This window comes from Phacochoerus africanus, chromosome 14 (genome assembly GCF_016906955.1).
Source record: "Phacochoerus africanus isolate WHEZ1 chromosome 14, ROS_Pafr_v1, whole genome shotgun sequence".
Lineage (NCBI taxonomy): Eukaryota > Metazoa > Chordata > Mammalia > Artiodactyla > Suidae > Phacochoerus > Phacochoerus africanus.
The window spans coordinates 35,345,287-35,361,044 of NC_062557.1; the positions used below are offsets into that span (position 1 = coordinate 35,345,287).

The 15,758-nt window shown below is 48.2% G+C and overlaps 1 protein-coding gene across 2 annotated transcripts in view; it reads left to right on the forward strand.

Moving 5' to 3' along the window:
• Window positions 1-15,758, forward strand: part of YPEL2 (yippee like 2) — a 70,088-nt gene that overhangs the window by 14,459 nt on the left and 39,871 nt on the right. For both annotated transcript variants that reach the window (XM_047757048.1, XM_047757049.1), the window contains exon 2: window positions 9,142-9,455. In XM_047757048.1, the coding sequence (XP_047613004.1) occupies window positions 9,339-9,455 (117 nt within the window). In that variant the 5' untranslated portion in view covers window positions 9,142-9,338. The remainder of the gene's footprint in view (window positions 1-9,141; window positions 9,456-15,758) is intronic.

Here is a 15,758-nt window from a genome sequence, read left to right on the forward strand (position 1 = left end):
TCTGGTGAGATTAGGAAGTGGGGAAGGATGACTGTCCTCTTGGGATAGAGGCTTTGCACAACCATTCTATCTCTTTTTTTCTGTCTCCAGTCCCTGAATGGCTCACCTGTCCCCTCTCCACGGCCACCTAGGCATTGCCTCCAATCAGGGCTTCTCTTTTTCTTCCTGGAACAGACTCCCCAGTCATGGTCCCTACCTTCCTGTCCTTAAAGCCAGCATAAAGTCCAATTCAGGCTTTTAAGAGTTTCTAGAAGTAAGAGATGACAAGGCTGGAAAATGGTTAAGCTGTTACTCCAACGGATAGGTATTATACGCTACTGAGCTGTACGATGCTGCAGCATTGTTCATGTCAACCCTGTAAATGTGGAATGGGCATGGATGCCAAAACCAGGCTTTTGATCAACACCTAGGACTTCTGTAGCCTGGAAGAACTGTAGTTCTGGGCATTTCAGGACGGGATCTGAGTGGGGCTGTGCATTCGGGGAGAATAGAGTTCCATGGGGTTGGAGTCCCTGTGCCCTGCCTCATTACTGGCAGGGGGAGGGGAGGGCCTCTGTCATGTCTGCTACCCACACCGGTGGGGGGGCTGGTCAGGTCCTCAACCCAAGGGGAAGCCGGGGGAGTTCAGTTCAGCAGTGGCCACACCTATGTGCTCTGTGCTGCCAAGCTCAGGGGGTACAGAAATGACGAAAATCTGGTCCCCACCCTCAGTGCTTACTTCTGGTAGAGGATACAGAGGCAGGAAAGGATAATTTCAGTTGTTGGTTTTTTTTCTTTTTTTCTTTTTAGAGGGCCACACCCACGGCATATGGAGGTTCCCAGGCTAGGGGTCCAGTCGGAGCCACAGCTGCTGGCCTATGTCACAGCCACAGCAACATGGGATCCGAGCTGCGTCTGCGACCAACAGCACAGCTCACAGCAATGCTGGATCCTTAACCCACTGAGCGAGGCCAGGGATCGAACCTGCGACCTCATGGTTCTTAGTCGGGTTTGTTTCTGCTGCACCATGATAGGAACTCCAGTAATTTCAGTCTTAATTGGGTAAATGTTAAGGAGGAAGTGAGCACAGAGGAGGGGCCAGTAAGTCTAGTGTTGAAGGGGTGTTTGAGCTGAGTTCTTTTTTTCCTCTAGTCCTTGCCCATGGCATGTGGAAGTTCCTAGGCCAGGGCTTGAACCCACGCCACAGCACTGGTCCAAGCCACAGCAGTGACAACACTAGGCCACCAGGGAAGTCTGGAGTTGAGTCTTTTTTTGGGGAGGGGGTGTCTTTTTTTTTTTTTTTGTCTTTTTTCAGGGCCACACCCATGGCATTTGGAGGTTCCCAGGCTAGGGGTTTGAATTGGAGCTGTAGTTGCCAGCCTACACCACAGGCACAGCAGCACAGGATCCGAGCTGCGTCTGCGACCCATACCACAGCTCACGGCAATACTGGATCCTTAACCCACTGAGCAAGGCCAGGGATGGAACCTGCGACCTCATGGTTACTAGTCGTGTTCGTTAACCACTGAGCCACGATGGGAACTCCTGAGTTGAGTCTTAATGGACAAGTAAGGGTGTGAGGAGAGGTGGGAAGAATGTGTCAGGCTGAGGGAATAAATAGCATCCATAAAACTGTGGAAGGGTGAAATGCAGGTGTGGGGTATTAGGGGGAACTACAGAGAGTTTGGTTGCTGAGTCTGGGCACTTAGGAGACCCTCAAATGTCAGTTCCAAAAACGGAGTATAGAGTGGTGTGGTAGAGGTGAGTCTGAAGCTAGTCAGTGGTAGATGGTGTCAGTGGTAGATGGTCCTTGGCAGTAGTATACACTTGGAATTTATTGTGTGCTTACTACACACCAGGTGCATATGCTGAGTACTTTGTATGTATTAGCTTAGTTAATTCCCACAAGAGCCCCATGAGATTTTGATATGTGTTCCTAGATTTTGATGAGGCGAACAGGGGCCAGAGAGGTTAAGTAATTTGTTCAAGGTCACACAGAACTCAGATTTGAAACCCTCAAGTCTGGTTCCTGAACCCATTTTTTTTTTTTTTTTTTAGGGCCATACCTGTGGCATATGGAAGTTCCTATGCTAGGGGTTGAATCAGAGCTGCAGCTGCCAGCCTACACCACAGCCACAGCAATGCCAGGCCTGAGAAGCTTCTGCAGCCTCAAGGTGATGCCACATCCTGAACCCACTGAGCAGGGCCAGAGATCGAACCCAAATCCTCATGGATACTAGTTGAGTTTGTTAGCACTGAGCCACAATGGGAACTCCTGCAGCTTTTTTTTCCCTTTTATAAATTGAGTTATAATTAACATAAAATATATTAATTTCAGGTGTACAGCATAGCAATTTGGTGTTTTTATGCATTATAAAATGATCACCTGTTACTGTCATCACCATACAAAGTTATTACAATATTGTTGACCATATTCCCTCTGTGTACATTTCATCCTCATGACTCATTTTATAGCTGGAAGTTTGTACTTCACCTGTTTCATCTCTTCTCTGGCAACCACCAGTTTTTTTCTCTGTAACTCTGATTCTGTTTCTGTTTCATTATGTTTATTCATTGCTTTATTTTTTTAGACACATAAGTAAAATCATGGCATTTGTTTTTCCCTATCTGACTTTTTTATCTTGCGTAATACCCTTCAGGTTTAACTATATGGCCACAGATGACAAAATATCATTTTTTTTCTGTGGCTGAGTAATATTCTATTGTATCTAATGTATCCATCTTTATTCATCTATTGATATCACTTGGGTCGCTTCCATATGTTGGCTATTGTAAATAGTGCTGCAGTGAACATAGGGGTACATAGAGCTTTTTGAATTACTATTTTTGTTTTCTTCAGATAAATATCCAGAACCTACCGCTTACCCATGCCCCATAATGGTCAGGTCTGTTATTTCTTCCTCTCTTCCTCCCTCCTTCCTCCCCTCCCTCCCCGACCCCATTCCTTTCTGCCGTGCCTGTGGCACATGGAAGTTTTCATATCAAGGATTGAACCTGTGCCACAGCAGTGACCCAAGCTGCTGCAGTGACGACGCTGGATCCTGTGCACCTAGGAGAACTCTATATCTGCTTTTAAAACTCGTAACACTGGAGTTTCCATTGTGGCGCAGCAGAAGCGAATCCGACTAGTATCCTTGAGGATGAGGATTCGGTCCCTGGCCCCGATCAGTGGGTTGGAGATCCGGTATTGCCATGAGCTGTGGTGTAGGTTGCAGACTTGGCTCGGATCTGGTGTTGCTGTGGCTTTGGTGTGGGCTGGCAGCTTCAGCTCTAATTTGACCCCTAGCCTGGGAACCTCCATAATGCTGTGGGTGTGGCTCCCCCCCAAAAAAAGGCACCCCCCCCCCAATAGCACAGGCTCAAGTGCAGAGGATGGACTTAACAGGTAAAGGAGGCTCAGGGTTCTGTCAGGGCTGTGTGCCTCCAAAATGCTGTGTTCCTGGCAGTGCTTTAGGGCCTTTGGGAGAATGGCCATCGGAGAGGCTGCCTCTTAGAAGTACCTCAGTAGCGATTAGGAGAAAACTTCTATGAATTCTCCAGTGTCATCACCACCTCCTCTCACCTTGAGAAGAGAATTCTGGGTTTGGAGAAATGTCGTCCCAGTAGTACCCTTTCTAGTGCTTGATGGCAAGCTAGGGAGTAGTAATGGAGGTGCAGGCAAACTATGGCTGTCTCTTGGAACTCTTGGGCCTCCTTTATCTTCTTTTTAAGCAGCAACATTTTTTTTAAATTCATTGGCCATTAAAAATAGCAATAGCTAGGAGTTCCCATTTTGGCCCAGTAGAAATGAATCTGACTAGTATCCAGGAGGACACGAGTTCGATTCCTGGCCCTGGTCAGTGGGTTAAGGATCTGGCGTTGCCATGAACTGTGGTGTAGGTCTCAGATGCAGCTTGGATCCCGAGTTGCTGTGGCTGTGGCGTAGGCTGACAGCTGTAGCTCTGTTTCGACCCCTAGCCTGGAAACCTCCATATGCCTTGGGTACAGCCCTAAAAAGCAAAAAAAGCAAAAAAAAAAAAAAAAGAGCTACAACTTTGGTGTGTTTTATGTGCCAGCACCATGTATGCACTACTTACACCCTCTCATTGAATCCTCATAACCCTGTGTATGTTGGTATTATTAGAATTGGGGAAGCAGCGGGTCAGAGTGGTTGAATAGCTTGCCAAAGTCACTCAGCTAGAAAAGAGTAGAACTGGTTTCTGATTCCAGAGCTCACTTCTTTTCCAGACAGTCTTTGCCTACCCTCTTCCAAAACATCCCGCAAAACCAACACCACTGAGGCACATCCAGGGAAGGTCCGGTCCTATGGCTGGGGGTGTCACTTCCCCTGGTGAGTTCCGCCTTGCAGTTTCTCTGGCTCTCTGTGTGGCTCAGCCTTGTTTCCACATCACTTACTGAGTTCCGTCATGATCTAAAGCATCCATTCTTCCTACCCCTCTCTCCTGGGGACACTCAGAAGGTTCTGTTTTGGGTTCACCTGCAGTTGTGGCTCCTGGTGGGAAAGGCCAGACTGAGGGGCTGGTTTGCTGTGTGCTCCCTGTGAGGTTGGCTGTCAAAGCGGTGAATCTTAGGTCTATGTTTTTAATCATAATAGTTCACATCTTTTCTTTCCATGCCGATCCGCGGAAACCAGCTGGGGGTGGTAGCAAATCTTCCCTTAATTTCCGCTGTGATGGATTATTACTTCACTTAAAATGGTGTTTAATTTGTACATGTGCCCTAAGGCTTTTAAATATCGAGCTCATTTGATTATCACTGGAAATCAATTTAGACTTGCAATATGTTCAACGAGTTGGACTCCAGAAGCCCCATGGAGCCTGTGGCCCCATTAACAGGTATCAGAGTCCAAAAATTAAAATGTGCTGAGTTCTGCAGCAGCCCCATACTCTTAATTTCTTTCTTTAAAAAAGTCTATTTTATCCTTCTCCTAATTTCGTTCTTTAAAAAAATCTATTTAATCTTTCTTCTAAAAACTGACTTCTTTTAAAGAGAAGCAGCTTTTAATATTTTCCTTTAAAAGGGAAGAAGACCATAATAGGTTATTATTTTTCAGTCCCTAGCTCTTTTCTTCTCACTCAGCCTTCTTCTCACAGGCACAAGGACCTCCTCCCTCTCAATCCTGCTTCACCTTGCTTGCCACTTCCCTACTCATTCTTCTTTTTTTTTTTTTCTCTCGCTATTTTAGGGCCCCACTCTTGGTATATGGAGGTTCTCCGACTAGGGGTCTAATCAGAGCTGTAGCCGCTGGCCTACACCACAGCCACAGCAATGCTGGATCTGAGCCGCGTCTGCTACCCACAGCAACGCTGGATCCTTAACCCACTGAGTGAGGCCAGGGATCGAACCTGCATCCTCATGGATACTAGTTGGGTTCATTAACCACTGAGCCGCTAAGGGAACTCCCACCCCCCTCATTCTTTGTTTGCCCTGTACCAGTTGAACAAGATTCCTATTTCAGCCTGCCGCCTTTTTCTTTCCTTTCTTCTTGGGGAAGGAGCCACTTTTGTGGATGCCTATGAATTCTTATGAAAGAGGAAGAGGAGCAGAGTGACTGTAGAGCAGAGTCCAAGGCCTGCCATCTAGCAGGCTTTTCAAGCACCCGGCAGCCTGAGATGTTGCCTGGGATGTTACTTACATGGTCCATTTTTCTCATTTTTTACCTTTTTTTTTTTAATTTTTGATCTTTTTAGGGGCACACTTGAGGCATATGGAAGTTCCCAGGCTGGGACTGAATCGGAGCTACAGCTGCTGGCCTACGCCACAACCACAGAAGCGCAGGATCCGAGCAGAGTTTGCAACCTACACTGCTGCTCACAGCAGTGCTGGATCCTTAACACACTGAGCCAGGCCAGGGATTGAACCTATGTCCTCATGGATATAATCAGGTTCATTACTGCTGAGCCATAATGGGAACCCCCCATTTTTCTCTTTTAAGTTCAGAGCTGTGGTGTCTAATGCATGTGTTTGTGTTTTTATGTGACACACTCATGTTTCATGCTGACTCTGAATGCTGATTCCTCAGAAGGTGGCTTCGAATACATTTTGAGATTGAGATTTGAAACTGAGCATAACCAGAAACCCCTGCCCTGTGAACTTTTTTGGGGGTTTCCTCCCGAAGAGAAGTGAGAGAAGAAATAATTCTGCTCTGGGGAAATGCATAATTTAGAAGCTGTCTGCATGGGTAAGAAAACAGACTCTGTGGCTCTCTGTAAACGCAGACTGGCAGCCAGGGCTCGTTGTTTCCTTTGCTTCCCTCAGTGTTTGTATAAGGCGGACGGGGCCGGAGCTCCTCCTGCTCCGAACTGGGCAGCCAAGGCTGTGGACCTCAGAGGTGGCTGGCCTGCGGCAGGCCTCCCGCTCACGTCCCCTGCCTCGGTCTTTTCCTGTTTCTGACCCTCTGACCTATCACCCCTTCCTCTCCTGGAGATGCTGTTTTGCCTGAGAGCGGAACAGGAGTACTGGGGAGTGGAAGGGTTTTCCAGGAAGCCCCAGGCGAAGTACTTTGCTCTTTGCTACCACCTGGAACACTGCAACTCCCAACAGCATTGGTCCACCACGGGCTTTGGCTCTGACCCCTCTCCTTATGAGTGAGTGTGCCTCGAGTGTGCCTCGAGTGTGCCTCGGGTGAGGATACCAAGGCAAAGCTGGGAGGTTAATTCTTTTCTTTTTTTTTTTCCACTTTTTAAAAAAATTAAAGTATCGTTGATTTACAGTGTTCTGTCAATTTTTGCTGTACAGCAAAGCGACTCAGTCATCTTCTTCTTCTCATATTATCTTCCATCACGTTCTAACACAGGAGATCGGATATAGCTCCCGGTGCTGTCCGGTAGGCCTTCATTGCTTGTCCATTCTAAATGTAATAGTTTGCATCTACTAACCCAAAACTCCCGGTCCATCCCTCTCCCTCCCCCTTGGCATCCACAAGTCTTGGATCATTTTTTATCACATTTTAGATTCCACATATAGGTGATAACTTGTGGTATTTGTCTTTCTGTTTCTCTTACTGACTTGACTTAGTACGAGAATCTCTAGTTGCATTCATGTTGCTGCACATGGTATTATTTCATTCTTTTTTTTCCTTTTTACAGCTGAGTAGTATTCCGTTGTGCATTATACATACCACATCTTCTTAATCCATTCATCTGTTGATGGACATTAGGTTGTTTCCATGTCTTGGCTGCTGTGAACAGTGCTGCTGTGAACATAGGGGTGCATATATCTTTTTGATTGTAGTTTCGTTCGTATGTATGACCAGGACTGGCATGACTGGTTTATATGGTGGTTCTATATTTAGTTTTCTGAGGAACCTCCATACTGTTTTCCGTAGTGGTTGTACCAGTTTACCTTCCCACCAGCAGTGTAGGAGGGTACCCTTTTCTGGGGAGGTTAATTCTCACCTCCCTATCCTTCTGTAATGTTTCTGTATTGTTCTGTGTAATTACACATTTTTAAAATAAGCAGTGGGAGACCGAGCGGGGAAGACCTTATGCCTGGGTCCCTGTAGATCTGAATCCCTTCAACAGTTGGTCATGTGTAATTGGTCATCCTGGACATGGGGCTTGCTTGGCTCAGCTGCGCAAGGGACATGCAGGGTAAGGGATAGAGACCATTGCTGTCCTTCAGCCTGGTGCTGGCCAGTGGTGTTGGCCACTCAGGAAGATACACAGGGTCCCCAGGGTATGGTGGCCTTCAGTGACGCCGTGGAGGGGAGGATGTTGGGGAGGAGGACGGCTTCCCTGCAGAAGATTCGGTTCCAGGGAGCTTTAGAGGACTATGATTTTGCGGGCTTTCTCTAAACATCCAGACGGATCTCAGGCGTAATCCAGCCAGGAAGGTCTGATTTTGTTTATCTTCCTCCCCTGCCTCTCTAAATAATTTTATCTTCAAAGCATGAGACAGGCATTAATTAACGCTCTGGCTCTCCTGGGAGGTAGGCAAGTGGGAACAGCATCCCCGTTAGTGAGGCGCAGAGAATAGGTAGGTCCAGAAGCCTCAGGTATGTGAGCCACAGAGAAGTGGAGCGGGTTCTTAGACCTTGGGGTTTTTGCCCTCAGACCTTCACGTGGACATACCCTGGGAGTCACCCCTCTTTCTCAGTGTCCTTGTTTCCCGTTAGCATAAAAGAGCTGAGGCTATGGTAGGAGAAATGTTTGTACTGTGGCATGAGTAATGGAAAGTTTGGGGGTTGAAGAGAAATTCTGGTAAGACTCACCATCACTGTGAATTTTAGGTGCAAGAGGTTGATTATGCCACTAGTTTCATTCATTTACTTGCTAAAAAAAAAAAAAAAATGTGGGAGTTCCCATTGTGACTCAGTGGGTTAAGCACTTGACAGTTATCTCTCTGAGGATGTAGGTTCAATCCCTGGCCTCGCTTAGCAGGTTCAGGATCCAGTGTTGCAGCAAGTTGTGGCATAGGTTGCAGATGCGCTCAGATCTGGTGGTACTGTGGCAGTGGCGTAGGCTGGCAGCTGCAGCTCCCATTCGACCCCTAGCCTGGAAACTTCCATATGCCATGGGTGCGGCCATGAAACAAAATGCCAAACAACTCCTTTGGGCAAGGTGTTAACAAAAAGAACTTCTCCTCCCAGAAGGACTAGCTACCATGAGGGACCTTGCTGGCTGTATCGCATGCTTCGTTCATACACAGAGTGGTGTGGGGTTTGTTGACTCTGCAGGGGGTGGTTTCAAGTGCTGGAGGACTGTTGGCATCTGGAAATGGATGAGAAATCTACTTGTGACTGTTGATGTAGTGAATGCCTAGAGACTGTTTTAGCCTTTTATCTTGGTTGGCTCAGGAGAAGGAGGCCCTTAGGGGTTGTCTCCCTGGGGCTGTAGGCAGCGTACCTTTAAGCCTTTTCCAGAGCTCCCTAGGAAGGGTGATCATGCCACTTGGCTGGATGTTGGTAGGGTAGCTCCTGAGAGCCCTGAGTTGATACTGAACCTCCAGCTCTGGAACTGCAGCAATACTGGGATCTCCACTGGTTTCTTTCTAATTCCCTGGGCATCTTGGCACAGTGTAAGAACAGAGAATGGGGTCATTTTATCTTGTAAAGACTCCTCTCCCTCTTGGGTGGCAGTTGGACTCAACTTGCTTTGTAGGAAGATCAGCTAATCATAGTCCCTTATCTTGGCACTGCAGGCTGCTGAGAACCAGCCCTCGACCTCTGCTTGAGGGTCCTTCCTCTGAAGACATCACCAGCGTGTGGAGCCTGCCCCACACCCACCCCCTGCCAAACCACGGCCTTTACCTGTGTCTTCCGGTGTTTCCCGTGCGACCCATCCTGTGGGAGTGCCTCGTGGGCTGCCCCGGAGTTCACCCCACGCTCAGCAGCACCAATGGTGAAGATGACAAGATCCAAGACTTTCCAGGCATATCTGCCCTCATGCCACCGTACCTACAGCTGCATTCACTGCAGAGCCCACTTGGCCAATCATGATGAACTTATTTCCAAGGTACCTCTCCCCTGCAGGCCTTCCCTGCCCACCTCGGGGGAGGGCCCTTCTGGCTCTTGGGTTTGCAGATGTTCACAAACTCTCCCAAAGGGCCTGGGGCATTTGTCCTCCCATTTTGGTCCGGGGAAGGGGGGCTGACCCGCATGGCTGTCTCACTCAAGTGAGAAATAACTTGGAGTTGGAGGGAGAGTGTACAGGAGTTCACTTTGTCCCTTTGGAAAGTAGATGTCATCCCTGTTGGAGGCTGTGGGGATTGGTGGCTCGCAGGCTGGAGGGGAGAAGCAAGAGGTGAGGGCTGATTGGAGCCGTGCACTCAGCTCGCATGGCCTGGGTTGGCCAGTGAGTGCGGTGTCGGGGGCCGCCTGCCTGCAGAGGAGTTCTAAGAACGGTGGGATGTTGTAGGAGGGGTTATTGGCTGACATGAGAGAGGGGATATATTGCTTTTGCAGCCCCCACGGAAAGTTACCAGATGATTTATTTACTAAATGGATGGCCTTTGGGAGGGACCATAAGTGGCTCTGGTGGGGACCTTTGGGGACGTCTCCATGAGTTCACGTGGCATGACATTTAGTCACAAGCAGAAGAAGTAGCGGGGCCCTATTTTCCCTGAAGAGCCAACTGTGTCCTCAAGTCGGGGTGAGGGGTTATTAGTAAATAAATAAACCTGATGCCTGAGTGGGACAATCTGGGCACCGGTTCCTTCAGGCAGCATTCTCAGGGGAGCTACCGCCTGCCTGGCGCTAAGTTCCCAAGGAGGAGAATCAGCTTTACGAGGCTGTGTGCAAGGGAGAAAGAGCTCACGGGGGCCTTTGCTCTTTCAGAAGCATTCTTCATCCGAACCTGCGCCTCATACCATTAAAAAAAGGAAAGAAACAAACCTTTATGCAGGCTCTGACCAAGTTAAACCAAAAAGTCTTCTCGATCTGTTGACAAGAACGGCTAGAAAAGGTGGCATGACCTCCCCTGCCTCTGGCCGGGTCACTCCAGCCCGAGAGGGAGGAGGGAATCCACTGTTTCAGGACAGTCCTGTCCAGCTGGCTGGTTTGACAGGAAGTGGAGAGGGCTGCTTGAACAAGTACTTGGGGGAGTGGGGAGTCTCAAATCAGGACGGCGGATGGAACTCCTCCTTCTCGGCCTGTTCCAGGGTTCTAGGGTTACCACAGAGCTTGAACCCGAGAGCCCTCAGAGCCTTGGCCTCTGGCCCACTTTCCCTTCTCTAGGTTTCTGCTAAAATTCTCCTCTATGCTGTTTGTGCTCCAGCCAGCCCCCCGGCTTGCTTTTCTACCAACTAACTCATCTTGTCTCAGATTTCTCTTGAATCTGCTGGGAACCCTTTGAGTCTGGATGTGGGGAGGCTGTGTCAGTGAGGGGAGAGAGGAGTCAGCCCTCTTTGCTTTGGAAGGGGGCCTGCAAATGTGAGTTTTGGAGGGGAAATGTGAGTTGTCCCGTTTCTGGAAATCTTCCGAGAAAGTGGAAGCCAAGACATTTTTTTAATAGCAGGAAGAAGTGCTATCCACGTATCCTAAGAAATGGAGGTAACAATAAACTAGGTGCCTGCTGTGTCCGCAAAAGCGGCTACGTAACACTTTCGAAGTATTATCTCACTTAACCCTCGTAAGACGCCTTTAAAGTAAGTGATGCTAGTTCTCTATTATATGGGTGGAGAAGTTGAGACTCATACAGGTTGTCTAAGAATCCGATCTTGAGTTCTCAACGAAGAGATGGCCGTGACTTTGAGTGTCTCCAAGAAGGGTTTCCCAGAGTTCCCGTCGTGGCGCAGTGGTTAACAAATCTGCCTGGGAACCATGAGGTTGCAGGTTCGATCCCTGGCCTTGCTCAGTGGGTTAAGGATCCGCCGTTGCCGTGAGCTGTGGTGTAGGTCGCAGATGCGGCTCGGATCCCGCGTTGCTGTGGCTCTGGTGTAGGCTGGAGGCTACAGCTCCGATTCGACCCCTAGCCTGGGAACCTCCATATGCCGCAGGAGCGGCCCTAGAAAAGACAGGGAAAAAAAAAAAAAAGGGTTTCCAAAAGAGGTGGTATTTGAGCTGGGCCTTGGAAGATGGGCAGAAGAGACTATATGAGGATGGGGATGGCCTTCGGAGTTGATGTCTTGCCTCTTTGGTCTGGTGTACAGGGCCTTGGATGAGCTTTTGCATTCAGGCCCCTGCTGTTTCCTTGCCTTATGTTCCAACCACTTGGGAAGTAGGCACCGGTCCTGAATGTGCAGGGAGGGCATCGCAGGCCCCTGTGCCAAAAGCATCCCTTTTTCTCGACCTCCTTCCCCTCTCCCAGGAGCTCTTACGCATCCTTGTCCCCCTGGGGCCAAGTACTACGAAAACCTGACCCAGGCAAGCAAGTGATCAAATAAACAATTGGCTCTTGAGCCTTGGGAGAGGACGGGTGACAAGCAAAAAAAGACGGTTGGCCTCATGGGCTGCTCCTTCCTGTCCCTTCTGGGGCAGAGAGGCTCCTTCACAAGTCCAGGCCAAAGTCAGCATGGGCTTCAATTTCATGGGCTATAACGGGTGCACAGATGGGGTGCATTAGAGCTTGATGATTTAAAGAGTTGGGTTAAATGCCTGACTGTGGGGAAAGAGTGAGGGAACGGTGGCTGGCATTGCACAAAGATTCCTTTATTTCATCCCACAGCCACCCCCGGCGTTAAATAATCTATAGATTCTTATGCAGGTCCGCTTAATGGAAAGATCACTGGCCCAGCCCCCCCTCCTTGGAAAATAGGCCTTTCTTTTCATTTTGTTTCTCTCTTCCATTTAAGAAAGTTCAGGGAGAGAATGTTTCTCCTGTTCTCCCCTCTTGACATAATCTCCTATGCGGTTTCAGAATCCACCCAGTGGGAGTCAGGAGCTGGGAAGCAGCTAACTGGAGCAGCAGTGTAATTAAATGATACTTTGTGTTTGTAACAGAGCCTTTCATATGGAAGCTTGACATTCCATTGTTTGGTTTTGGGGGCTTTTTTGTTTTGTTTTGTTTTTAAAGTGAGTCTGCCTTCATTATGGAGAAGGCGACACAAAAGTCCAGAGAACGAAAGCTCAGAGGACATGACCATCAGAGAACTGGGAACGGAATCCGGAATCGTGGCTAAGCCTCCGTGGAAATGTGCAGTTGCAAAGTCTTAAACAATTAGCGTCTGTACTGATACGGCGGTGGGAAGCCTCCTGGACTAGGCTTTCCATCCTCTCGGCTTGCTCGAGATTCTTAGAGGCCTGGATGCCTGGGATCCGCTGTCCAACCTTTTGAGTCTCAGTTTCTCACTAATAAAATGAGTAAGGTAGTATGTGCTGTGTCTAATGACTAGTAGTTCCACTGATTGTGTGCTTCCTGTGTGCCACTGCCCAAGCAGTCCTAGGAGGTAGGTCTGTCTTATTTGAGTGGGGTGGGGGGGATGGGGGGAGCAGGTTTACCTCACTGGGTTGTTATGAGGCTGGATGAGCTCATGGACGTGTGGGTGGTTTGCAAGTCACAAAGCTCTATGCACATATAAAGTAGACCTTTTGCTTCCCTTGGCCTTGATGGCAAAAAAAAAAAAAAAAAAAAAAACAAGCAAGGAGCTGGGGGCAGAGGGGATTGTTACTGCCTGATACTAAGCAAATTTAGTTTAGCCAAGACAGTTTCACTTTAGGACCTGGAGCACAGGGGCTGGATTTAAAGAGGATAAGGCCATGGAAGAGAAGGACAGCCAAGCAGGGTGTGTTGGCAGAAAGGTAACAGCATTTGCTTTGTAGGACGCTAGAGGGTGCGGGGAGGGGGTGCTTTTTGAATTGATGACAGAACTATCTAGGGAATGTGCTGAGGCCTCCCACAGTCTCTTTCTTGGGGGGCGGGGGGTGTTGTGGTCTAAATACTGAAGTGTTTGCACGCAGAGGTATTTTGAGTTGGCACGAGGAATGGCTCATGCTGTTGTTTCTCACTTAATGGTGCAAGTCTCAGTATAAAAATATACTTGGGTTATAAAAAATAATAATAATTTCCACGGGAACCGTTAGCTGCCCCCACTGAGAACCATCTACACGCTCATTTCAGGGGATGCTATCTGGATCTTCACAAGATTTTCCACAAAAACCTTTCTGTCTGTACTCCTTCCCTTGTCCCCGTCCTGCTAAGCCCTTTGGTGGCGTGGCAAGCAGGCCTTTGACGAGTGGTGAGTTGACAAATCTATCATGCTGGCTTCCTTTTCCAGACACAGGCTGCTCTAAGCGCCTCGGGGTCCTTCAAGGGTCGGAGGCCTCAGAGTGGGCAACTCTGACTAACCTGAGGTTCCACAGCCTCCAGGCCGGGCATCTCTACCTCACATCCCTCAACCGAGCTGTGTGAAGAGCTGGGCCTCCTTTTGAGGCTGCAGCCCAACGAGGAGGCAGGTTCTTTTTGTTCCCTGTGGGGTTCCGTTGGGATTACCGTGGTGGCATTTTGGCTTTCCCTTCCTGCCTAGACATCAGCTGCAGCAGTGCTTTGAGAAAAATGATGATCAGAAAGCTGCTCTGAAGCCTGAAGGCTTGTGTTGATCTGAGAGCGCGCCCCCTCTGCCCTCGCTCGGCCTCTCACCTCCGCTTCTGAGCACGAGTGTTGTGCCCCATGACTCTCGAGAAAACTTGTACCCCCAGCACGATGACCTAGAGGCTGTGGACAAAGAGGGGACACTGTCCTGGCCTGTCACCTCTACCTGACAGGGATTTGCTCGTCTTCATTCCTGCCACCCACCAGCTTATCTTTAACGTGCAATAAAACTAACTCTCCAAAATATTAGTGCAAGTTTTAATGTCCTGAAAAAGTCATGTAAAAGATAAACACGGGAACGGAATTTCTTTTTCTCCAGGTGCCCTGGAAAAAGGTTACAGTGAGCCTCAGATTGTATTAGTTGTGTCAGTGACCACCGCATCACACTAAGCAGTGCAATTCCTAAAGAACATATACAGTAAGATGTGGCTACTAAAGACAGTTCTGTGAGCACCTCAAAATATATGTTACACAGTCATTTTATTAACCAAGGGGTGTTTTCGTATCTGGTGGATGATGATCATTTTTTACAAAAAACAGAATTTGGTAAAATTAGTATTTCTATTCTAGCAGGAGGGGGAAAAGCCAGATTGCATGTAAACCTATAAATGTCTGTCTCATTAAAAGTGACCTTTTTTGTTTCTAAATAGTAGGGACCCAGGATGAGAGCGATTGATGGGTTTTAAGAAACAAAAAGTTGACAACAGCCATCACTGTAGGACGTATATCATAGTGGGTGCCTTTGCTTCTTTTGCAGTGTTTGGAAAACACTATTGTGTGTTTGTCTGTTTCCTAAAGAGCATTTCTGAGACGCAGTAAAGGCAGAAGTGACAAATTATGGAAGAGTTCCAACAGAAGCCAATAAGCCCAGTTTAAAAACAGTCAATCAATTTAGCTTTTCTTAAAGAAAAGTGCATATCCAACCTGAAATTACTTACTTCTTTTCCCCCAACTATTTGATCTTTGAAAGCCCCAATGTCCTGCTAATGAAGTGTTAGTTCTGGAGGTATGCAAATGAGCGATCTGTTGGCCAGCCAGGAAGGGTGACAGGTGAACCATGTCTATATAGCAGTGCCCCACACAGAGGAATATGTTGAGGCTGTAGTGTTTCTTGGTGAAAAGAAGCTTATGTTGTCTTCTCCCCCTGGGGACTGAGATTGAATCAAGTCAGTGAGATAAGCCATCAATTAGGCTGGTATAATTTATACAGCATAGTTATTCAAAGTTGGGACCACTTTAACTAGATCTCAGAGGCCTCTGGTTCTGTGGGTATCACACACTGCCTCGTGGGTGGTGGCAGTGGGGACTGTGCCCATCATGTGCTCTTTTGTCTCATTGGCTCCGTTCTATCATTGTACAAGTACCATATACACACTGTGAGTACGTATGTATGGGGGATGGGGGCACTATACTGGATATTATGATATTAGAATATTACCCTCAAGGAGTTCCCGTCGTGGCGCAGTGGTTAACGAATCCATCTAGGAACCATGAGGTTTCGGGTTCGGTCCCTGCCCTTGCTCAGTGGGTTAACGATCCGGCGTGGCCGTGAGCTGTGGTGTAGGTTGCAGACACGGCTCGGATCCCGCGTTGCTGTGGCTCTGGCGTAGGCAGGTGGCTACAGCTCCGATTCGACCCTTAGCCTGGGAACCTCCATATGCCGCAGGAAGCAGCCCTAGAAAAGGCAAAGAGACAAAAAAAAAAAAATAGAATATTACCCTCAAGAAATTTATCCTCAAAACTTTCTCTCCAGTTTGGGAAATAATAGGTTCGTAAGTCATCCCTTCTCCT